Source organism: Cervus canadensis, chromosome 5 (genome assembly GCF_019320065.1).
Source record: "Cervus canadensis isolate Bull #8, Minnesota chromosome 5, ASM1932006v1, whole genome shotgun sequence".
NCBI classification, from domain to species: Eukaryota; Metazoa; Chordata; class Mammalia; order Artiodactyla; family Cervidae; genus Cervus; species Cervus canadensis.
This window is the reverse complement of record NC_057390.1, coordinates 70005041-70031877: the sequence shown is the minus strand read 5'-3', so window position 1 is coordinate 70031877 and position 26837 is coordinate 70005041. Positions and strand designations below refer to the sequence as shown.

General features: G+C 37.1%; 1 protein-coding gene across 14 annotated transcripts in view; it reads right to left on the bottom strand.

Moving 5' to 3' along the window:
- Window positions 1-26837, bottom strand: part of DTNB (dystrobrevin beta) — a 233742-nt gene that overhangs the window by 144429 nt on the left and 62476 nt on the right. For all 14 annotated transcript variants that reach the window (XR_006269517.1, XR_006269516.1, XR_006269518.1 and 11 more), the window contains exons 5-8: window positions 24585-24670; window positions 13754-13908; window positions 5649-5754; window positions 2111-2277 (exon numbers count right to left, since the gene is read on the bottom strand). Coding sequence is in view for 11 of the 14 variants with exons in the window: in XM_043469166.1 (XP_043325101.1) it covers window positions 2111-2277; window positions 5649-5754; window positions 13754-13908; window positions 24585-24670 (514 nt within the window). In the remaining 3 variants the exon portion in view is untranslated. The remainder of the gene's footprint in view (window positions 1-2110; window positions 2278-5648; window positions 5755-13753; window positions 13909-24584; window positions 24671-26837) is intronic.

The window sequence follows — 26837 nt, the reverse complement described above, 5'->3', positions numbered from 1 at the left end:
GTGGAAACTTCTTTACCCAAATAGCCTCAAATTTCACCCATATCTTCCTCAAAGAATAAGAACATTGCACACAGAGCCCCAATCTTAAAAACAAGTTACACTTACACACACACACACACACACACACACACACACACACACACACACACACTGCTAAAAGATCCTCCCAGGATGCATTTACCATTGTAAGGCACATACTCATCAAAATTCAGAACTGATACACTTATGACACCAGCATCAAAATTAAGTATGATGATAACACTTGATTTTCTTGAAATCTTAAGTTACACCACAAAAATGAATGAATAAACTAGAAAAAAATAACAAAACTGAAATTTTTTAAAGATGGGTATAAGACTTACTTCACAAGAGTGTTGTGAGGATCAAATAGAAATTTAAAAATTCACTTGTGATTTCTGTACTTTAGGTATACTATAGATCAACAGGTATGAAAAACCGCTCTGTAAATCATAAAGCAATATTCAAACAGTCACTGATGTTTAAGTAAATGTAACATTCCCATTTCTACAAGGGTTATAAATTAGCTAAATGAGTAAGTTTAAACCAAGGTGAAAAAGAAGGTCCTCATCCTCCTAGCCCTGACATCTAGAAGGAGAGTTTTCAGTAGATACACTCAGAATCCAATCATTCTGAGATAGCAAAGAGCTATCTCAGTGTAAAGAGTGACACTCTAAATAAGAAACAGCCAAAAAATACTAAAAAGTCAATTAACAGCATGGGATACTTGAACTTGAAGAAAAAGGAACAATTTTAAAATCTATAAATCCTTTCTCGCCAATTAAAGAGAATAAACTATATGGTTTTCCCCCACTTTGCCTTTTTAAAAAATTTAAAATAATGTCTCCTCAACCAAAAATAAAATTGGAATTTACAATACAACAAGACTCAGGACAGGAGGTTCAGTTTAACAAAACTTTATGGTTTAATTGTAACTGAAAAGCCATCTAAGAAAAAAATGATCTCTAACACATTATCAAAGATGTAGGAAATAAAGAAAACACTTGATTAAAGTTTGCTCTTGGTTTTTAACTAATCCCTTATTTGCTTTTTTCTTGGTTGAGTTTTAAGAAGAAAGAAAAGAAAGAAAAAAGAAAGAAGATGTAAAGAAGACTAAAAGAAAAAAGACCTGCTCCCAGCCCCCAATAATGAAGCTAATACTTAAAGTTTAGTATGATGCCCAGGCTAAAGAACCTAGATCCACAATTATACTTATGACCATAAATATTTTTCTACCTTTTGGCAAACCAACCAACCAATCAACAAACAAGAACTAGAGGGAGAAGTTTTAAAACAAGGCTATAGCAACTGTTAGGAAATAAAAATATGGCATTTTTCTAAACTCTGGAAATAAACTGGAAGAAGGGAAGAAAAAAAATGACTGATGCTACACTTGCTACATGATTTATAAACACGACACAGAAAAGTTAAACACTGACCTCCACCTAAATATTGTTATTTAAAAGACTACTTTTGAAAGAGCTATCAATGTGGTAACTGTAAAATACAGTATTTTCCCAATTTTCAAGAGTCAAAAATCTAACCTCACCTTATGCAGCTTTCTTTGCAACATTTAAATCCTATAAGCATGAATAAAATTTGCTTGCAAAAAAGAAATTTAAATCTTCCTCATAATGCAGCTAGCTTTTTGTGGGAACTTATGTTAATGAGATAATTTAGAATGTGCACAAAGATTTCATCAAAAGCATGTGCACTGCAACATTAACCCTAAATGCTCAAGAAAAGCACAAAATACACTCTGGAACATCTTTAATACGTACAACACAGATGTAAAAACAAAGCTCAGTTTTGTGAAAGCAAATGTCTTATCAAGGGAAGATGCTGGTGATATATTATTTAATGTGAATACAAAGTTGCAAAATGTTAAAACAAACAAACAACAACAACTCTGCTTGTCAAATCAAGTGATGAAGCACAACACATCTGCAAACCCCATCATAAAAGTCAGGGTTAATATTTTATGATGCCACATCCTTATTTGATAGGCATCTACCAGGGAAGAAGCCCTTCGTGCTGTTGCCGATGAAACAGATAAGCGCCGGGGACACAGACTGAGACACAGAGCGGTTACCCAGGAGGAGTGCTCCTTCATCTGGTGCTGGTTGCTGTGGGGGCCGCTGGCATGGCCGCGCCAAAAGCAGCTCTGGCAGAGCTGGTAGTTGTGGCACTGCTGGCATCGATACCGGAAACCCATCATGCTCTCGCAGCGGCAGTAGGAGCACTCCACGGGGTGGAAGACTGCAGGGCGGGGAGAGGGCCAGAGAGAGACAGAGGTCACCGTCAGCTGCAGAAGAAGGTCAGCGCGGCGCAAGACCAAACGTAACGTAAAAGCCAAGGTGCAAACACAACTAGAACCGAAGAAGTGCAACTGTCTTCCATTTAGTTCATCTAACCAGCCAGTGCATCCTAAAGATCTGTCCTGGGTGTTCACTGGAAGGACTGATGCTGAAGCTGAAACTCCAATACTTTGGCCGCCTGATGCGAAGAGCTGACTCATTTGAAAAGACCCTGATGTTGGGAAAGATTGAGGGCAGGAGGAGAAGGGGACGACAGGATGAGATAGTTGGATGGCATCACCGACTCAATGGACCTAGGTTTGGGTGGACTCCGGGACTTGGTGATGGACAGGGAGGCCTGGCGTTCATGGGGTTGCAAAGAGTCGGACACGACTGAGTGACTGAACTGAACTGAACCAGCCATTCAATGAAATAAAAAGACAATACCAAAATGTCCCATTGAGAAGCGATTACAATCCACCTTAGAAACCAATTTGCTTCTTTAAAACGTCATTCATGTCTCAAAGGTTAGGTACACGTATAAGTAAGGAGGAGAGACAACTACACTCCAAATTTCTCTTCCAATCCTATTTCTTTTAAAGAGATGTATATTGTTAGCTGTGGACACATGTCTCCTTCACTCATATAAAATCTGTAAGGGCCAGGATGACATGCTATGTGTCTCTATTACCTGCGAGTGGTATTTCACACAGTCCCTTGGATTGATGATCTTGAAATGTTTGCTGAATTAAATACTATTACATACTGGGGTGCAAATGGGAACTGGTTCAAAAAAAAAAGTAAGGCAAGTCACATCAAAATACTAGTTTGAATAGATAGCCAATGGGAATTTGCTGCATGACTCAAGGAACTCAAACCGGGGCTCTGTAACAACCTAGAGGAGTGGGCTGGGGAGGTAGATGGGAGGGAGGCTCTAGAGGGAGGGGACATATGTACACCTATGGCTGATTCATGTTGAGACTTGGCAGAAACCAACACAATTCTGTAAAGCAATCATCCTTCAATTAAAAAAAAATTTTTTTAATTAAAAAAAAAAGTACTAGTTTTAGGTAAAAGCTCGAAATACTGACATAAAATAAAGTACTCTAATCTAACCAATGAAGGGGCAGTGATTTGGAGGAAGGGAAACTCAGTGACCTGCCATTCTTTTCTCCACCTCACACAGCATCTTACCTCGTGGAAAACTGCCAGCTGGCAGTTAGGATTTATAAGGGTTACTGGGGCCTGAATGTCCAGTTCATTGAGTGGAAAGTGGGCAATAAATGCACAACTGTGTATTACAGATTGTTATTTATACTTTTAAATGTTGAAAGCAACATTGTTCCCTTTGCCAATTCAATTCTGAATACAAGAAGTCGAAGTCAAAGGAAACAGGGGTGTAATAGTCAAGTCATCATTTGAACAGCTCTTTATGGCCCTATGGCTAAAGGCAATCTTATCTCAATCATAAGGACTTCTAGTCCTGCTTCCAAAAATGTAGGTTCACTACAGAATCAAAACTCAAAACAAACAAGGACAAAACCTGAGCACTTGGTGAAAAAAATAATGCAACAAGATCACTAAAGAATAACAGAAAGAGTAAAATCTGGAATGAGAAATCGAATGTATAAACTTCCTCTAAGAAATTTAAATTTTTGTTACCAAGATATGTCTAAAGAGTAATCAAAGTGTTAATCATATAAGAATGTAATCAATAAATACTACGTAGAAAGTCACAGCAAAACGTTCATATGGATAATGATAACACATCTTGACAAATGAGATTCCCTCTAGGGAATGGCAACCCACTCCAGTATTCTTGCCTGGAAAATCCCATGGAAGGAGGAGCCTGGCGGGCTACAGTCCATGGGGTCGCAAAGAGTCGGACACGACTGAGCGACTTCACTTCACTACTTGGTAGAGTAGACATAAAGTGATTTTATGAAAATGAGCTGGATATGAAGCTACTAAAACATTTAGGGCTATAAAAGTATTGCTCCCCCAAGGAAGCAATATTGTTATAATTTAATAGCACAAATCTCTTTCCAAAAATCCTGTTTAAAATTTAGCTGTTTTAGTCTACTCAAGAAATTCCAGAACTTTAGGAAAATAATCGTGTATCTAAGGACTTGTGAGACCCAGAGGAATCGGGTGGAGAGGGAGGTGGGAGGGGGGATCGGGATGGGGAATACGTGTAAATCTATTGCTGATTCATGTCAATGTATGACAAAACCCACTGAAAAAATAAATTAATTAATTAATTTTAAAAAAAAGTCATAATTGGGCAAAAGGCTGAGAAGTTTAAAAAAAATAAAAGATATGAACAGGAGGCAGAAAATATAAGAGAGTATGGTTATGTTCTCTCATTCTTACAAAATGGAGAAGAAGACTCTAATTTTTAGTGCCTGCCACCTTTCACTCTTTCTCTTCTGTGGAATAAGGAGAGAAAGGCAAGAGCCATGAGAGAAGGGAAGGTCCAGAGAAAACTAGGGCCTTTCCTTTAATGAACTGAAACAACCTAAACAAGGAGATAAGCTGATAACAATACTAGAAAAACCTAAGAACTTACCCAGAGGTAAATACCATTTCAATTCCAAGTCAAACAAAGATTCCCAGGTAGCACTAGTGGTAAAGAACCCACCTCCCAAAGCAGGAGATGCAAGAGACACAGGTTTGATCCCTGGGCCGGGAAGATCTTCTGGAGGAGGGCATGGCAACCCACTCCAGTACTCTTGCCTGGAGAATTCCATGGGCAGTGGAGCCTGGCAGGCTACATAGTTCATGGGGTCACAAGAATTGGACACTACTAAAGCGACTTAGCATGCATGCACCTGGAGAGAATACTGAGAGTAATTCAGTAGTAAAGAAAAAAACTGGGTACTGGTGAAACCAAGTACCAAATTCTATCTTAGCTACTTTCCTTTAAACGATTCCAAAATAATTATAATTTTAAGAGTGGATATTTAATACATTCAATTTTTTGGAGCTAAGCTTTTTATAAACTACAGGGGAAAAAAAGGAAGTCATGGCTAAGTTGGGTGGGTTCAAGCAGAAAACAATCATCTGGAATCTGGGGGGAAAAGCCTAGAGTTTGAAACACAAAGTTTTCTGACTTGATATTACTACGTTGGTATCCTAAGTAATATGTCCCCTTTCCTCTTTTTTTTTTGGAGAAATATTCTTCTTTGAAGCTGAAACTACCAATTCAAATGATGGAGGGCCAACAAATGTCAATTACAATTTTCAGCGACAATAGCTAAGAACATTACAAATAATATCAGTTCACATACTTCCTGTAGCACAGGGGACTGAATGATTAAAAGTTCTGCTTACCATTCTCCACGTGGGCAAGCCTATGCATGAGAGGTAGCCAGACAAGGCACTGGGGAGGAGGATCGGCCATCATTGTGTCTAAAAACATATTTAGCATTATCTTTTTCTGTGAAGAGAGAAAAAAAAAACTTATTTTTCAAGTTACCTCTGAACTCTAACATTAAGCTAACTTAGGATTCTCACAACCAAGGTGTAATAAATTACATGGGAAATTTTATAGCAAAATAAATAATATTTTGCAATACTACAGACATTGCAACACACTATCCTAAATACTATTGCTATATTCAAATGCATTTCCACTTATTTTATTTGAGTCTTAAAACAACTGTATAAAACAAATAGGCTAGGATGGAAATACTGTGTTGTACACCTGAAACTTGGAGAAGGGAATGGCAACCCACTCCAGTATTCTTGCCTAAAGAATTCCATGGACAGAGGAGCCTGGCAGGCTACAGTCCATGATGTCACAAGAGTCAGATACGACTGAAGGACTAATACACACACACCTGGAACTAATATTGTAAGTCAACTGTACTTCAATAAAGATATGAAATGAAAAAAGATAAAGAGGCATTACTATCTTCATTTTACAGATGAGACAATAAAGGAATAACACATTTAAATGACTTGTAAAAAGTCCTACCCAAATCAAAACAACTCAGGTATCCTTCAAAAGACTATTTCTGAAGAAATCTGAAGCAAAGTCTCAGATCTAAGACAGAGGACAGGCCAGCAGTGAATGGAGAGAGGGAAAGGGTCTCACATATATGCAAGAGGGCTGAGGGTGATAACAGTAGAAAGTTACCATCCAAAGGCCCTCTATACACAGCTGTGCACTGATTGTGTGGTTTGAGAAATGTCTACTCAAATAGGCTAAAGTTTTCCAAAGTGTTTTCTATCTCAGGAATCCAAGTTACTACTGTTTCTGAGATTTCAATGGAAATTGGGAGGAACGGGTGAACAACATAAAAATAAAACCAGTAAGTCATCCAACATTTGAATGGAGGTTCAGACATGGAAAATATCTCTTATAGTGGATATGTAAATAACTGCAATAAACCAAAATAAAATTAAAAGCATCCACTTAAAATTGAGAAAGAAGATGCTAGGGAGTTTTTTTAAACTAGTCAGAGGTAGTTAACAAATATTAAACATATCATTCATGATAATGTTTAAATTAATATATCTGTATCTTCTTATATTTGTTAAAAATTACATTTTTACAAGCCCACTTATAATCCTAATGTTACTTTCCCTAAAAAGTCTTGACTCACCTATCATGGAGTTTTACAGGTTTTTAAAAAATCTTCAAGATGAAAAAGTTCCTTAAAAAACTAAAAACAGAGCTACCATATGACCCTGCAATCCCACTCCTGGGTATATATCCAGAGGAAAACATGGTCTGAAAGGCTACATGCACCTCAATGCTTGCTCATCGCAGCACTACATAGCCAGGACATGAAAGCAACCTAAAAGTCCACAGATAGAGGAACGGACATATCTGATATCTCAGAACTCCCTTATAAATACACTCAGGATCAGTTTCCAAAAGTTGTCCTCAGTTCAATTCAATTCAGTCACTCAGTCATGTCCAACTCTTTGTGAACGGCAGCACACCAGGCTTCCCTGTCCATCACCAACTCTACTCAAACTCATGTCCATCGCTTTGGTGATGCCATCCAACCATCTCATCCTCTGTCGTCCCCTTCTCCTTCCACCCTCAATCCTTCCCAGAATCAGGGTCTTTTCCAATGAGTTGGTTCTTGTCCTAAGTTGTCCTAAATCATACTATAATTGGAGGTCCACCGAAAGCATGAGGAGTGAAGCCAAAAGAACCAAGTCCCAGGACTCTGTCTTCCATTAACTACGTGATTTGGGGGAAAATCACCTAATAATCTGGTTTCAGTTTTCTTATTTCTCAAGGGCTAGAGCAGTGGTTCTCCAAGTATGGTTGGAGATCCCCATGGGAGGTTCCTAAATCATTTCCAGGGAGTTCATGAGGCCAAAACTACTTCCATAATAACACTAAGATATTATCTGCCTTTTCCAGTTCATTCTCTCAAGAGTGTATGGTGGAGTGTTCCAGAGGCAACATGGCATATCCATGATTATCTGCAAAAGCTTTTAAAATATTCCTCCCTTTTCCAACTACACAGCTGTGTGAGACCAGATTATTTTTTCCATACTTACTCCAAAACAACATATCACAACAGATTGAATGGATAAACAGATATGAGAATCCAGCTGCCTTCAATTGAGCCAAGTATTAAAGAAATTTGCCAAAAATATAAAACAATGGCATTCTTCTCATTAAATTTTTTTGCTTTGCAATATATTTTTCATAAAATATATTATTTGTGTTAATATATAATAGGCTTGTCATTGTTCTTTTTAAATGATTTAATATTTTTAATTTATCAATTTTAATTTCTAACATGGAAACAGTGATAGATACAACCCATATAGACAAAAGCTCTCTGGGGTTCTCAAATGTTTTTTGGGGTGTAAAATGGTCCTGATACCAGGAAGTTTGAGAACTCATGGGACAGAATTCCTAGCTCTAAAATTTCATGACTCAGAAAAAAACTATGTGAAAAACAGACTGCCTCTTTCTCTACCTTTTTGTTTTATTTTGGTTTTGCTCTTGAATTCATGTTTTGCATTTCTCTTTATTTTTTACAGCACAATATTTATAATAAAAGCTGTAATAAAACTGCATATAATGCACATTCCTATTACAATTCTCATTTTTCTGTATTTCCTCCAAATGCATATGTTTCTATAGAGTTACGTACATAGGGGAGATAAAAATGTATGATCTGTTTTTTAACTTGTTTTATTAAATACTTTATTGTTTTGCTATGTCTTCTTTTCTAATCACTTTAACAGCTGCCTTATCCACTGAGCAAAAACACCATGATTTATTTATGCCTTTCTCAGTAAAACACTGAGGCTGTTTTTATCTTTGAATGCACTTTCATATTTTTCTTTTAATCCAGTGTTTCAGTTTGTTACCTCCCTCCCTGCCCTTTGTTATTCTAATTCTCAATACTGACAATTACTAGTCTAGATGCCATCCATTCTCACTTCCCTCCCTCCACTTTGAGCTACAACTTTCCTGCATTAAAAGAGGGGACAAATTACCTCTTAAACGTGAGAAACCCAGTATGACTAAAATAATATGAGAAAACAAGTAAAATAATTTAGCATTAGATCATCATAATTGCAATTTCCAATCTCATTTTTATTAAAAACTCCTATTTTCTTATGGGCAATAGGTAAATAAATTTTTATACGTTGTCCTATGACTTACTTGATCATCAGTTAAATTGTGTACAACATTTAGCTAAAAGTCTTAAAAATATCATTTTAAAAATCTTTCAGATTAAAATGTTTTTATACAAACTTTTGTGTAGAGTTATACAAATATTTTGTCTGACAAGGGCAAACACACATTAACTGGTTATGGGACCAGTGTTATGGATTGGTCTTCAATTATTAAAAGGCTCTGAATTTGTCCATATCACAGATTTATTTTGGACTTTGAAAATTAGGATACTTTGCAATGACACAACAATATAAAGTTGCTGTGCTTTTTGTCAGAGCTACTTTCATTACAGCTTTTAAAAAATGGAAAAAGTGTTTAAAAAATCTGAAATTCTGTATTTTCCTCATTGTAAAGATCGTCTCATTTAAGAAAATGATGGAATAAAAGTATCAATGAAAACAGTAAGATTGCAAGTATATCCACGAGCTTTAAGTTTATGATTAGAATTCAAACCCAGATACTTTCTCATGTCATACTTGATTTAAAACCACTACTCAATTAATCCAACAAATAACCTGTAAGCACTGATGATTTTCTAGACTGTTAGTCACGAGGATGTAAATTTGAAGAAGACCAAGGTACATCCCTTCAGGATATTAGTGAGCTACATATAACTGGCCAGGGACTGTAGAACAGGAAGCAATTAATCCTACATTGAAAGATTCAGAGCATCTAAGACCAGGAGATATTTAGCTGTGATATGAAATATGAGGCCTTTGTTGGAGGAGAAAGAAAAGGTCAGGGGCTACTGCATTTCAGTGAGGGCTAAGAACATAAAGAAGAGAAGAACATCACTTCTGCTTACGCAAAACAAGTGAAATGCAAATCAAAACTATGCTGAGATAACATTTCTCATCTCTCAGACTGGCAAAAAAATCCTAAATGAAAGAATATGTGCTGTTGGCAAGGCTGCAAAGAAAAAGATGGCCTTACCCATTGCTGGTGGGAATGTAAAGGGCACTGGGGCAATATCTAAAAAGAACCCATGGCATCCTGAGGCAAAAGGGTAGGAGAGATCAGGAGTGAAGAAGAAAAGACAGGCTGCAATTGAATTGATAAGCACCACAATGTGTGGCTAACAATCCAGTAGACAATGAGGAATTTGCAAGGTTTTTTGTTTTTTTTTTTTTAAAGCAAAATAGGGACATCAACAGGGATGTTTTTTTAAAATGATGACTTAAACTCAAATTTGCTTATGCTTAAAAGGAATAATGAATCAAAAGCAGCATCTGAGCAGGCATCGTCCTCTTCTTTTAGGCTGTCATTAGGGCAGGAAGCAAAGTGACTAGGAGTCCACAGTTCACAGATCTTTCTTGGCAAAGAATTTTCCTGCTTACCCTGAAGACTAGTGAACCACAGACTCCAGAGTAGGGAGTACATGTAGACTGTGTTGCCAGTGAACCCCAGAGAAGTAGCTGAGCCAAGAGACCCCAACACTGTACACCCAGCAACCTCCAGCCCTGCCTACTGGCCAGGGAATCATCAGACCCTGTTCTCAGCTCATGAGTAATAGCAGAGGGCAGGGCCTTTTTCTACAGCAATGTTCACAGTAAGCATTGTTAACTGACAAAAATCTCTTTAAAAAAAAAAATGAAAACATAAGTCAACTATACTCCATTAAACAGTAATCTTAAAAAAAGAAAACAATCTTAGAGCCATCATCATTTCTACCTAAGGAATAATTCAGCAAGACATTCTCTTCCACAGGCCCAACTAGGGCAAAATCTCAGTTTCAACTCTCTGCAATTTTGTTCAATCTAATGAAAGCCAGCGATATAGGCCTGATTACCATAGACCTGTTCATATCAAAATCCATGTTATATGCTGTATTTCATCCAATCTAAGACACCATCATTTGTAAGATGCACCATTATTTTTTTTTCCTGCCACTAAGAAAGAAAAACACTCAGCCAATTAAACTAACTCAATGACTTAATTAACTATAATCCTTCATGACATGTGAATTGGTCCCACAAGCCTCCTGATGAACTGAAATTCCTTTCATCTATTCAGAAGGATTTGGCAATTTTGCAAGGTTCAGTGGCACTGCTTCAACTGACAAGAAATGATTTTGGTCATATCTCAATGATAAAAACACAGCTTCATCTATTTGTGGATATCTTCCTTTAAAAAAAAAAAAAGAAAGAAAAGTTTCTATAAAGCACCTGATGTTGCTTCGTAAGAAAATATGTAGTTTCTCCAATGATGAATATTTATCTCACTATTGTGAAATTTATTTCTGTTATGTCCACAACTTTCTGTGTTTACAACAACTTTTTAATACTGAGTCAGAGTATACTCTCTCTGAGGACATCTGAAATGATAACACATGCAGTACCAAAAGGGGACATAACTCAGCTGAAGAGCCTACGACAGCAATAACTATGATCAAGTTATTACATGTGCCCAGGAAATGACAACCCATCATAACCACCACCTGCCAAAAGCAATGGTCAGATGCCATGGGCTATACGAGAGATTTTGAGAGATGTCAGGCGTGGAAAGGGTCTTCAAATCAATGAAAATGGTAACAGTGCACACTAGATTATAATGGTAACGAGGGGCTTGCTAACACAGACTAAAAATTTCGCTTAGTTAGGATACCTATGAAATAAACACACACCTATTCATGTGCCAGTCAACTCTTGCCAAACTTTATTCAATGTCCAGGAAAACAAAGTGAGAATTTCCAGGAAGTTCTGTAATATAATTTTTGGTGGATATATGTATGGATATATGTTATTCTATGGCCTGGCTAAATATCCCATATTTTAACCTTTTGAAAGTGAAAGTGAAAGTTGCTCAGTTGTGTCCAACTCTTTGTGATCCCATGGACTATACAATCCATGGAATTCTCTAGGCCAGAATACTGAAGTGGGTGGCCTTTCCCTTCTCCAGGGGATCTTCCTAACCCAGGGATTGACCCAGGTCTCCCGCATTGCAGGTGGATTCTTTACCAGCTGAGCCACAAGGGAAGCCCAAGAATACTGGAGTGGGTAGCCTATTCCTTCTCCAGCAGATATTCCCGACCCAGGAATCAAACTGGGGTCTCCTGCATTGCAGGCAGATTCCTTCCCAGCTGAGCTATCAGGGAAGCCATTTTAACCTTTTACTTCTAAATAATTTCAGATTTATGGAAAGCCTATAAGATTATTTAAAAATTCCCATTTGCCATTAACCCAGATTCCTCAAATGTTAACACTGCAGAAGAGATATACTTTTAACTTTAAATAACTTTTTATTTCTGCAAAATCAGGACATTCTCTTGATTAAATACAAGTATCAAAATCAGGAAATCAATGTTATTGACAGAATACTATTATCTAGTCTACAAGCTTCAATTCAGATTTTCTCTATTGTCCCAGTGGTGTCCTTTATAACAACAACAACAACAAAAATCTGGATCATGGTTGTATTTCAGTTTTCATGTCTGTTTAGACTCCTATAATCTGGAACAGCTCCTCAATCTTTTTTTGTCTTTCATGACATTGACCTTTTAAAGTGTGTGGGCCAGTTATGTTGTAGAAATACTGCATTTGGCATCATTGAATGTTTCCTCAATGAGACTCAGGTTGTGCTTTTCTCTCAAGAGAACCACAGCAATAATACTGGCTACTTCTTAGGGCATCCTGCTAGGAAATAGGATTGCCAGCCTCTCCCTCTGCTGGAGACATGGATTTGATCACTTGGTTAAAGGGGTATCTGACAGGTTTCTCTACTGCAAAGTTACTATGTTTCCCTTATAATAAATATTCTATGGTGAGACACTTTCAAACTATGTCAGTATCCTATTTCCGTTAATCTTTTACCCACTAATTTTAACATGTGTGCTAAGTCACTGCAGCTGTGTCCAACTCTGCGCAACCCTATGGACTATAGCCCACCAGGCTTCTCTGTCCACGAAATTCTCCAGGCAAGAATACTGAAGTCAGTTGCCGTGCCCTTCTCCAGGAGATCTTCCCAACCCAGGGATCGAACCATAACCAGGGACTGAACCAGTGTCTCATACGTCTTCTGCATTGGCAGGCGGGTTCTTTACCACTAGCACCATCTGGGAAGCTTTAACATAGATTTTTAAAAATTCTCTGCTTTCCAGAACTTTCTAAATGTAGCATGAAGCTCTGTTATCTCATCTCTACCTGGAAAAAGAAAAAGAAAAATGGCTGCTACAGCCAACATCCACTCTGCTCTGAGTTCTTTGAGGCACAGTTAAGATCTCAGGAATATACTCACACTAACCTCTGGAGCAAGACCACACAAGGACACTCACGAATGAAGAAGAAATCAAATCTATCTTTCTTTTATATGAAAATGGCAGTATACTCTTGAGAGACTGTGAACTGACAGTTGAGAGTTGTATAGCATTGCTTGTCTTTGGTGCTCAGGAAACAATGATCTGAATTGTATAGAGTTTTATATCAAAATTCCTGTATTTCACAGTTAATAACTCCCTAGGGAGAATAATATATGTCTAGTAGCAATAATATAAATACTTCATCTCAAATATTTTCCTGGAAACTTTCAGTAATTTGAAATATTTCAAATCCTATCATTTTTTTTAAGAAAAGACTTCCCTCCCCTCTCCCAAAAAGAGTTCTCAGGTGAATTTTTTACCCTCCCTCTTTTTTATACCCCCTCCTCTGATTTAAAGCTCTTTTTCCTCCCATATTCAAGACCTATATCCCTAGAGTGAAGCAATCTGGCAAAATTTGACTAAAGGTAGAGGGGCAGATGAGAGCTCTTCAAGTCCTAGGTTCTATTAAACTGTCCTTACCTGCTGTGGAAAACAGGTGCGGACCGAGTGCTCTGTGTAACCAAAAGATGGCCCTTCAAAGACAGCTGTTGGGAGCTTCAGAACTTCCTTCAGAAACTGGTCAAACTTGCTAAATATCATTAAGCCATTGGAATCTGACATCTGGGAGAAAACATCTATGAGAATAAAACCAAATAAAGTCAAACTATAAAGAAAAACCAACTTTTTATAAACAGCTGTATGTCATTTGTATACTAGTCCAAAAGCATCGTTAAAGAGTATCATAAAGTTACTATGATTTTTAGTTAACATGTACTCTCAACCTCTTTCACACTGTGTGGTTACTTTGCTGAGAAGGCTCCTCTTTCCCAATCATTGAATACTCAAGATCACATAACCATTCACATACATCCACCTACCTACTTTTTTTGAGCATACATAACTGGATAATATATAACTTTTTATTTTACCTATTTACACCTCACCTTATTCCAAGAAGAATTTGTAGCAGCACATCTTTATCTCTTACATTCATGTATGTACTTACATAACAAATACACATACTTGAGTGTATGAATACAGCTGTATATCGGTGAAGAGTATGAAAGAAACTGTATCACACACGTGTATTCATATACTAATGATGTAACGTATTCTTATGTAGTATGTTCATTTAAAACATTCCATTTAGTAAGTTCCAAGAGTAGAATAAAAAGAACTCACATTATCTTTTCTAACACAAGATCCTTTGATACTGTAAGATTATATTTTTACATAATGCCTGTCCCAAGCAGCTGAAAAAGAGGTTTCCAGTAGTACTACTATTTCTTTATCTCCTTAGAGAGAGCTTCCTATCCCTAGTTAGTAATTCTCCTCTTCTCACCCATAGTTGAGGAGAAAAAGAAAAATAACCTGGAGCTCAAAACAACTTGACAACTATAACCTAAGCTTTCTTTTCAAATTATTCAGCTTTCTTACAAACAAATCAGTGAGTTAAATATGTGGAGAAAAAAAATCTCCTGAGGCCTTTTCAAACATGGTATTTTGAAAAATAATATTCCATATATTAATAATAAAAAGGTATATTAGAAAAATGTATGTAACAGATACATACAATGTACATTTTTACATTACTCTTTAGGTTCAATCTGGGGATTTTATCACAAACCACTAGCTAAAAAAAAGAAACATTTAAAATATGTTAATCAAAGAAAGATAAAATTTAGATCATCAGCACCACAGGGTAAATATTAAGGCATCAGAAAACAGATAATTATCAAAGGAAAATCTCTGGCACATTCCTTTCATGAGAGCTGCTAGTTTGCAGTTGAGGGAAAAGCATTAAATAACCATTAGGAGGGGAAAATCTAACAAGAGGCTAAAAGAAACACAGTCCTAGTGGAAAGTAAAATCAAGTAATTAACAAATACATACTAAGTTCTCATTGAGTGGTCCAAGTGCCAAGCATTTTGCTATGTATTTTGAAACACAACAAGGAAGTATGATACATGGTCCTTATCCCTCAAGACACTTTCAAAGTAACTGGGAAAAATAAGATACATAGGGAGCAAAGAAGAATTAAACACTAAGCTAACTTAAATAGAACAGAAAGAAAGGAGGCATTTAATATTAGTTTAACCTCACCATTTGCTATGGCTGAGTTTGCCTGTGTGTGTGGCGTGCTAAGGTGCTTCAGGTGTGTCTGTTCAGTTCATTTTAGTCACTCAGTCGTGTCTGACTCTTTGTGACCACATGAACCGCAGCATGCCAGGCCTCCCTGTCCATCACCAACTCCCAGAGTCCACCCAAACCCATGTCCACTGAGTTGGTGATGCCATCCAACCATCTCATCCTCTGTCGTCCCCTTCTCCTCCTGCCCTCAATCTTTCCCAGTATCAGGGTCTTTTCAAATTAGTCAGCTCTTCGCATGAGGTGGCCAAAGTATTGGAGTTTCAGCTTCAACATCAGTCCTTCCAATGAACACCCAGGACTGATCTCCTTTAGGATGGACCGGTTGGATCTCCTTGCAGTCCAAGGGACTCTCAAGAGTCTTCTCCAACACCACAGTTCAAAAGCATCAATTCTTCTGTGCTTAGCTTTCTTTATAGTCCAACTCTCACATCCATACATGACTACTGGAAAAACCATAGCCTTGACTAGACGGACCTTTGTTGGCAAAGAAATGTCTTTGCTTTTTAATATGCTGTCTAGGTTGGTCATAACTTCCTTCCGCGGAGTAAGCGTCTTTCAATTTCATGGCTGCAATCACCATCTGCAGTGATTTTACAGCCCAGAAAAATAAAGTCGGACACTATTTCCACTGTTTCCCCATCTATTTGCCATGAAGTGATGGGACCAGATGCCATGATCTTCGTTTTCTGAATGTTGAGCTTTAAGCCAACTTCTTCACTCTCCTCCTTCACTTTCATCAAGAGGCTCCTTAGTTCTTCTTCCCTTTCTGCCATAAGGGTGGTGTCATCTGCATATCTGAAGTTATTGATATTTCTCCCAGCAATCTTGATTCCAGCTTGTGCTTCTTCCAGCCATCGTTTCTCATGATGTACTCTGCAAAGAAGTTAAATAAGCAGGGTGATAATACACAGCTATGACGTACTCCTTTTCCTATCTGGAACCAGTCTGTTGTTCCATGTCCAGTTCTGTTTCTTCCTGACCCGCATGAAGGTTTCTTAAGAGGCAGGTTAGGTGATCTGGTATTTCCATCTCTTTCAAATTTTCCACAGTCTATTGTGATCCACACAGTCAAAGGCTTTGGCATAGTCAATAAAGCAGAAAGAGATGTTTTTCTGGAACTCTCTTGCTTTTTCGATGACCCAGTGGATGTTGGCAATTTGATCTCTGGTTCCTCTGCCTTTTCTAAAACCAGCCTGAACATCTGGAAGTTCACAGTTCATGCATTGCTAAAGCCTGGCTTGGAGAATTTTAAGTAGACACCGAATATTCTTATCTCCTTCATTAGTAATAGAACACTCATTTTATTTGTGGAGCAAGGTACTCAGCTAAGAGATCACACTATGCAACCTTCTTTTAATACATTTCAGTCATGTGACTAGGTATCTGGAGACTTAAGCAGAAAGGTTGTGAGAGATTTCCTGGAAGGCTGGTTAAAGAAAGTTGACTGCACTGGAAAGAGATCCCTTTTTCCTTCCTCCTCTTGCTATCTGGAATGTGGCCATGATGGCTGCAGCTCCGGCATAGTGAAAAGTGAGTGTCAGTCACTCAGTCATGTCCAACTCTTTGCAATCCCCATAGACTGTAGCCTGCCAGGCTCCTCTGTCCATGGAATTCTCTAGGCAAGAATACTGGAGTGGATTGTCAGGCCCCCCTCCTGGGGATCTTCCCAACCCAGATATCCAACCTGGGTCTCCTGCATTGCAGGCAGATACTTTACTGTCTCAGCCATCAGGGAAGCCCTGGACTACGTGGAAACCTCAAACTTTATGTAGAAATCATACACCAGAATGATAGAAAAGAAGGATATAGAAAGCCTGGGTGTCAGATGAACACAAAGCTACCATATCAATCCTGGACTACATACCCCTGGACTTCCTTAACATAAGAGAAAAATAAACTTCAACTTTGTTTAACACTGTTATCCTGGGATTTTTGTTTTCATCTTGCAATCCCTAATATTAAGTACTACTATACTTTACTAAACCTTACCCCATTTTACTGTCACAAAAAGACAGTGTGTATGTGTGCACGCGCACATGTGTATGCACATAATTGTTTAAATTTCATAGCTAAGGAAACTAGCTTAGAAAGGTTAAACTTCCTAAGGTCAAAAAGTTATGTCTAGATCAAGATTTAAATTCACACTGATTCCAAAGACATTCCACTACACTATACTTCTTCAAAATATAGTGTAGAATAGATACAAAAATACATAGGCAGGGGTTGTAAAGAAAGAAATTTAGAAGCTTGGCCTTGAAAACTAGGATTTGGAGTGAAGTAAAAACATGGTGGGAGTAGGGGTTTTGGGGCACAACTAGAGAAGAACAGAGATAAATAAAACAAATGAATGAATATAACAAAGCAGAAAGAGACAGAGAATAAACTAGTGGTTGTCAATGGAGAGAGGGAAGGGGGGAAGCGGGGTTAAGGGATGAAAAGGTACAACCTAATATGTATAAAATAAATAAGCTACAAGGATATATTGTACAACACAGAAATATACACAATATTTTATAATGACTTTAAATAGAGCATAATCGCTAAAAACACTGAATCACTCTGTTGCACACTTGAAATTAATATAATATTGTAAATCAACCATATTTCAATTGGGAAAAAAAAAAAAGAGTAGGGTAAAAATCTCCATGGCAGGAGTTTATAGTGTGTCTGTTAGTGGTGGCAGACAGCAAACAGTGCACTGAAGAGAATGTTCTATGATAATTTATATTGAGAAGGAAAGATAAATAAAGATTCAGTAAGAAAAGTAATCATGTTATGAATGAAAACTCAAAGAGGAAACAATTTGGATTTGGTTTAAAAGTAGGGAAGAAATATTGAGAAAGTTAGGTTTCAAGAAATCAGACTGTTAATGACTGGCAGAATAAGAGGAAGAATGAGATTGGAGACATCAGCTAGAAGAGTTTATAAACAATGCACAAGTAAGGAGGTGAGAGTCAGAATTTCAGGAGTGACAGAATGCGGGGAAGGGTGGTCAACTCCAAGAATCACAATGTAGGCAACTGAAGTGGATGGCAAACTGGATTAGAGAATAAAGGAATTTCTAAAATTAGGATTATTTTAAGTTTCCAGCTTCACAATCCTACGAGGCAAGTCATATGGCAGAGCAGGAAAACAGGAGGAACCCAAATGCTGATGAGATTCCCTGAACCACGGTGCCAACCGTGAACTTGCCAGGCTTTGGACTTATTTTTACACGAGAAAAACAAATCCCGATGGTTTTAACGCCACTCCTAGTCAAGTTTTCTGATGCCACTCCATGTATTCATAACTGATACACTAGCAGTTATTAATGTGTAGTCACTAATGGTAGAAATATTCAAGACCAGAGACTTCAGCTACAAAGTATATACATACACATAGGTACATAGCTTCGAATCATAAAAACATAGGTGCATACATCCACACCACCAAATCTATACCTAACTCAATCACAGTAGTAGGAATTAGATAGTGAAATGGCTAACTTCTCCCCTCAAAAAAAAAAGTATTATTTTCAGTTATACTTAAGTTACTAGGTCATATAATATGTACAAAGTAGTAGTTAAAAACTGACTGAAGCTACTTAGCAGCAGCAGCAGTTAAAAAAAGAAACAAAAAACTTTTTAGTCCATGAAAAAAAGAAACTATAACTTAATAGGTTTATATTACACTAGTAAGAGAACAAACAGAAACATGTTTGTTGGGTGGTTGATTTTAAGAGAAATACTGCTAGACTAAAACTGAACATACAGTTAAGTAATTACTTAGAAGTCATTACTTGTAGAGTTACTGGTTTAAAACAGTTTTTCCTTTTTTTTTTAAGCTAGGCTTCTCATATCTGTAAAGAAAAACACTGAAAATACTTGCTAGATTTTTTTTAAATATTAAATGAAATATAATAATGAATCCAAGTGCTTCTCATATCTAACAAAATGAAATATAAAAATGAATCTTTAACAGCAAATATGATTTACTATATACTTATAAAAATATCTTAGCAAAGAAATAAATAAGAGCTAATTAAATGTAATAAAAAATATCCCCAGAATTCAACTAGCTCTCTAATTAAAGCCTTAAACCCTTCTGGCATTAAGGGAAAAAACTGCTTCCCAGATCACTGGTTAATTTCCCCAGTAATTCTATTTATACGCCTCTGAAAGAAGGTATGCTGATTTCCCATTAGTTGTCTCCAGATAAAAATATAGGCTTTCTCCCTTGTGAAAAACCCACAATCAAGTCCTTACACACACACGGGTACAAACTTTTTAAAAATACTCTGTCCTTTGTGTAGTGGCAAAATAATGCTACTATTCTACCATCCTCACATATATATTGATTTTTTTTTCTGGTGATAATGACCCTGGCTTTCTTCATTGCATCTATCCATTCCCTTCTTGGCCCTGCATGACTAACCATACACTTCTGCAAAGTGACAGGACTGTTTACAATAAGGACTCAAGTCTATTGAAAAGAAAGCCATTTTCTTTTCTCTATTAGCTTTGCTGGCAAATGGTTCTCATCTTCTCTTGCCATCTTTCTACCAACTGAGCAACCTAAACCACACACACACACACAAAATGTATACACATCTGCATATTTATAAATATCTATATGTAACTAAATCCAAATGCAAATTTTATTCTCAAACTCATGAATATTCCTACATCATTCACTAAGTCGAAGTGAGGCAGGAGGATGGGCAACAGCCATGCCTTGGGCTTCTAGTATTGACTCAGTCAGGAACTACCTTAGGCAAGTCTCCAGGCCTCCCTTGCTTTTGGTTTATCTTTTTCTTTTTCATAAAATGCAGATGAGGCAGTCATTTCTTGCTTTCAGTTTTAAAACATTTTGGTTACATGAGAAATATGAATGTGAGCAAATACTCAGATTAAAGAGTCACTTCCTGCTAATGAAGGGAAGGAATGATTAAGAGTACCAGCCACGATAAATAAGCAGTGACAGGTGGTTAGAAGACTACAGCAGAGGATGCTAAATTTTGAACAGGTGAAACTGCTTAATTATAACTTCAAAGGTTGACTCCCTATAGTTTGTTAATGAAACATCAAGGAAGCAAATCAACTGAAATGTTAGAACTGCCAGTTCTGTGCAAAAACACCACCTCAGGTCATCTTTTCCCCAGCTACTCAAAATGTGGTCTATCAAAAACACACAAAAACAATAAGTAATATAAATTATTATTAAAAAACCATTTTATGCCACAACTCAGAGAAAATGCCTAGCAGGATGTTATCATTTTGGTATATTTCTTTTTTATGCACATAATGATTTTTTGTTTAAAACTGCATTTTGATTATTTTTTGCATTTTGCATTACAAAATGCATTTTGATCTGAAGCATAATTTTAAAGGCAGTATATTCAATCCTGTCAGTATCCCGAAGTATAACTGAGCTCTCACTTTTGGACATTAAAGCTGTTTCAAGTCTTTGTATATTATAAAAAGTGCTGCAACAAATATATATAAAACCTGGGATTTTTAATTCCTCAAGATAAACAGGAAGCAGGCTGAGTTACGGGATACAAATATTCCTACAGCTTTTCTGATACACACTGTCAGACTGCCCTTCAAAATGATGGCACCAGTTTTCTCAAGGACTTAAAAATAAATTGCATGAATCATCTGTTCCTATCTTTTAGTGCAAGACATATGGGGTTTGAATAAGAGATTAAGTTTCTTAGAAAACAGCAGAATTAGACAAAGCAAATCACACAGTTAAATTAATTGATAAGTACGGTCTAATCAATAATGGGCTCACAGTCTGTAAATTTTGCTTCTCTGAGGATTCCTGACATTATTGAGTCTTCATCATGCTGATAATTAAAGTCTGTATTCTCTGATTATAAATCATTGGTATTTAGAATCCTGACAAGTTGCCTTTGAATCTTGGATACAGCCCCTAATGGCCATAAGTTAACCACTTATCTATAAATGAATGATACCTGGCAAAAGAAACTTACTTAAGAGAGACCTGTAAAGTCTAATTAAGAAATGTCTCAAACTAAAAACACAAATATTGGTTAAGTCATTTTAAATGCTATCTTGACAAGAAAACAAGCAAGCAAACAAGAACAGATCAAGTAAAATGGGGGAAAGTGAAAGTGTTCATCGTTCAGTCATGACCAACTCTTTGTGACCCCATGGAATGTAGCCTGCCAGGCTCCTCTCTGTCCATGGAATTCTCTAGGAAAGAATACTGGAGTGGGTAGCCATTCCCTTCTCCAGGAGATCTTCCCAATCCAGGGATCCAATCTGGGTCTCCTGCATTGCAGGCAGATTCTTTACCATCTGAGCCACCAGGGAAGCCCAAAATGGGGGAAAGAGAGAAAATTAAAGAAAAAAAAATCCTAAAACAGGTAAAAAGCAGAAAGATCAAAATAAAAGTAGAAATGCTAAGGCATATTCCATAAATTAGGAAAATCTAACTTAATGGGAACATTAACAGAGGTAACAGCAAAAGTACAGTCAGTGGGAGGAGGCTACAGGAACTAAGAACAAAGACAGGCAATGAGGAGGCAGAAAAAGTGAATAAATGGTCAAATATCAATTGATGTTACAATACAGTCTTACAGCTAATTTCTGCTACACTACTATTCAGCCACCTCAACTAAGTAGGACATAGCTGTGACTAGAAAGCAAAGAACAAATGGATTCTCACAACAGCCAAAACTGACAATCATACTACGAAAGTGAGTGCTTCTCTCATTATGAGCAATCACTTCTGTCTGTACTTCAATAGAATACAAAGAAGGCTGGTTATGTTTCCTCCATCAGTAGCATATGAAAAGTGGATCAGAAGCAAAGAGAGACTTGCAGAGGCTGCAGCACTGATAATACCATCATGTTTACCAGCGATAAAGGACACAAACATACACCGCCACCACCAACAACCAGAAATTCAAGAGCTGAAAAAGCACAGCGGTCTGAAAACACGAGAAGGAACCCCAGGATTTCAACATCAGCCCTAAACGTATCAGAGAATGACATCCCTAAGAGATGAAAAGTGTTTAAATTATGATCAGTAAGCTCTGTTTAAAACAGGAGGCAAAAAAAAAAAAGTTAAAAAAATTAAAATAAAAATAAATAAAATAAAATAAAACAGGAGGCACACACTATACAAAGCAGTTTCCACCCTGGATGATTAAAACAAAAAAGTGGAGGTAGGCTAAAATTTTACCAAATACAAATTACTGATTGAAAACTAAAGTTATTGCAGTTCTCTGTTGTAACTATTAGTGAAAAAGTGCAAATTCTAATTCTCTGTGAAGTATGGAAGGGATCCAAATGATAGTGGGTTTTTGTTTTTGTGGTTTTTTTTTCTAATGTGGCTTTTGAACTTCTTGTGCCACTGTGCTACGCTGCTCAGCTGTGTTGAATTCAGCAACCTTTTGGACTGTAGCCCAACCAGGCTTTCTGTCCATGGGATTTTTCAGGCAAGTACCTAGCTGCTGGTATCTAGCATAAAATCTGCATATAAATGTAGCAAATTTAATCAGAGATTCTTAAAGAATCCAGAATCACCTAGAATGTGCAGGTAAATTGCCTATTTTCAACCAGCTTCTCCAGTACTTCTTTATCTGGTATCATCGTCGTTAAAAAGCAGACAAAAGCCCAACTTTCTTTTTGTCTGTGTTTGAATGAAACATAATTTCATCCATATTGTATTATCTTCCTCAGAAAAACCACACTAGAATTTAGAAAATACTAAGAAATTTCAGCTCCAAAGTGTAATATTTTGAGACACCATGTGAAAAAAACTCAGAAGAGTATTTAAATAAAACTATAATTTTTCCACCAAAACTTTGTTTTAAATTGCAGCTGATTTTGAAAAGAGATAACTAGATAACACTGACCACATATATTATCTAAGACCTTTCTTTAGGCGTCTAAATCTAGATCTAATGAGCCACCTAACTTTCCAACTTTTAATGTCATGGTAACATGTAAGAAAAAGCACAGCAAACAAATGCACCTATGAAGAAATCTTGCCCAAAAGCTTGTACTTGAATCAGATGAAGCCTCTGTATCTTTCAATTAAAAAAAAAAAAAGTACTGGCCACAGAGGAACATCACACAGATGCAATCATCAAAATCTAGTCCATGAGAAATGCTACGGCACAGATGACCCAGTTTCAACAAACCAATTCACAAGGCATCTCAACACTTCGTGAAAACCCACAGCTTCAGTCTCACCTCCCTGAAAACTGCCCGTTTCTGACTCCACAAGTACTTGCATTAGGGCACCTGGATCACACCTTGTCTCTTGTTACAGGACAAGCAGGGTGGAGTACAACAAAGCAGCTTACAGCAGGCTCTGAATCTACGAGCCTGAGCTGAAATCCCAGTTTCACCCCCTCAGTTAACTCAGCTGTGAAACAGAAACTCACGTGCTGCTCAAAGACATGTTAAGTAAGCACCCAGCACAATGCTTGGTGTATCTGAGGCAGTCAGGGACTATCTCAAGAGTGAATAAACGAAAAGGACAAGCAGAAAAATTAAGTAATTGTGGATTTTACCTTCTTCCATGTCATTTTACCACCTTCTAACAGTATCCACTGAACAGTACAATGCCAAAATTGAAAACAATAAGAAAAAAAAGGAACGATAACTGAATAAACAGGCTATTAATTTCTACATAACTACACTTGACTCTAAGGTACTAAAAAAGTTTAATCACAAGAAATACCACCTGATAAAGCATGGAGTGATTAAGGGTAAACTTGACCAAACCCGGTAAAAGTAATGAAATTTACTTACTAACTAAAAGTAACCAACATAATTAACTTCAAGCATAATTTTTAATAACATAGGAAACATTTTTAAGAGAATTTTTAAAGCATTCAGCTTCAAAAAGAATTTTTAAAATGTCAACATTACTATTCTGAACCTTTTCAGTTTTCTTGCTTTAAACTAAAAAAAAAAAAAAAACCTAACAAATCAATTCAACCAACTTTTCCATCTGACCAGTAGGTGGCATAATTTGCATATTCTGAGCCAGTAGCTGCAAAGAAAGTGATATGGTAGTAAGAAAAACCAAAAACGTTCAATAGATAATCATCCAAAATTCTAAAAACATTCATTTTAAAGTATTTAAAAGTCCTAATTTGAAAACAGAATCTTTCAAATAATATAAAAATACTTACATCTCAATTTGTCCAGCATTTTTCCACCACACATGGTTGCTAACATAGCTTTAACTGAAAATACCGTCAACTTGCCTCGGCCCTCACTGCAAAATAAATTATATTAGAAATAATTGCTATCTGGAACCACAAAAGCAATCAAACTAAATATCAAGCAACCAGCAAATTGATTCTTGCACTTATGTTACAATATTACCACATTTAGAAACCTTGTATTCTTGCTTTTCCTTTATAGAATTAAGGCTTCACATATGCTATGTGAAAATTGTTCAAACTAGTTTATTTGGAAATGAGTTTAGAAACACCCTGTAAAACAACTTCTACTGGATTTCTAGGCAAAGGCTAAATGGACGGAACCTGAAATAAACATCCCGCCACCTTAATCTATAAAATCCACAGCTGAAGTGTTTTGAGTATTCAAACCTGAGGCCCGACCTGGTTCAAACAGTGATTCAAAGATGTGTCCTCCCATCAGGATATTATAACAACAGTTTATTGCTTTGTACTAAGGAAACAGGATGCATACTGCTATAAAGATTTTCTAGTACATTTATCTCTATTTGTTTTTCTGTAACAGCCTTTACGTTACCATGTGTTTATTCTTAGAAGCTCATCTGAGACATTTGTGTCACATCTTCTCCTATCACCAATGTGAGAAAAGTGAAGGAGAAGGGACAGGGACATGAACTCTTCTGCAGGAACTAGAAAGATGAAATGTAGAACGTGAGTGAACTACTCTAAGGAAGGCTGTACACCACCTGCGCAACCAGGACAATATCAGCAAGGCCCCAAGCCCTGTGGCTACTGCTTCAACCATTCAACTGTGCCCTGGTTTCAGAGGAGATCAAAACTTCACTAGCTGGATTTTTAAGTCATATATATAAAATGACAAATATAATGGGCTTTTGTGTTAATTTTTTTAAAAGTTTACGGAAGAACAGCATCTTCTTCCTTTTTGGCCACACCATACAACATGTGGGATTTTAGTTCTACAACCAGGGATCAAACGTATGCTTCCTGCACTGGGGGCATGTAGTCTTAGCCACTGGGCCACCAGGGAAGTCCCCCCTTTTTTTTGGAAGTCCCATTTTTGTGTTAATTTTATGAAGCTTGTGCTTACAAAGTGTCATAGTAACTTAGAGTAAAATACCGTTGCAATAATGAGAACTGTATCATCCTGGTTTTGAAAATCATATGTCCACCTATCATATTTACCAATTCTAACATAGTGTCTCCTATTTTCCAAAACTTTTTCCAAATTTCCTATTTTCCAAAACAATAAGATCATACCTGGAAAAAAGGTAAAGGGTCGATAACCTAGAAAATTTTCAGTGAAAATACTGCCAGGACACAAATGCTTGTTACAGTCTGATTTTAACTATTACATCTAATGAGATAAAACAGGAATTCTCTAAAACCAGCTAAAATTAGAATGGAGTTTTTAAAATATATAGTTCATCAGAATACAGATTCTGGTCCATGTCTTATACCGTACCTGGCAATATTATTATCTGGAAATAAGGAACATTCCCATGTCAAACATACATTGCATTATACAAGCAACGTAAGTGGCTAGAAAGAACATAAACTGGCTTAAAAGTGATAGATTTCTGATACAGACTTCTACAGTGGACATCTCTTTTTGGTCCCTGACCATCCAAATGCTGAGCCTACATTAACGTACACCCTACCTTATGCAACATGTATATTTACCACTACCAAAGTACGAAGAGAGAAAGAAAAAAACAAAAATATGTGTTTTCCCATCTTTCTTTGAAACTAAAACAGGGGCACATAACACAAGCTCCACTAATAAGATGCATCAGCTCTAGACGTCAAAGAGAAAACAACCTGCAGAAGAAAGAACTCCCAAGAATCCACCCAGTGAGGATGGCGACAGGAGGAGCAGTTACGCGCAGTGTCTGAGAGCAGAGAGAGGGACTGTCACGGGGCACACAGTCCGTCATCAGTGCTGTCTGGAGCACAAGCAGCAATATCCATGCCCAGCCTGGTGGCAGAGGTGCTTCCTGAGACCACTTATGTGCTATGATTTTGAGCTCTGTTCCTGGCAGCGTGGTCTTCAAGCCTACTTTCCTGACCCTACTTAGAAAGCTGAGGGCTCGCCCATATCCTTTTAAGGAATTAGCCAGAGATGATTCCTACTGCTCACAACTAAGAACTCTGGTGAATGCAGCCTCCATCCCGAAGGGGCTCAGAAAGATGACTAAACAAAACATTCCGGAAGCTCAAAGC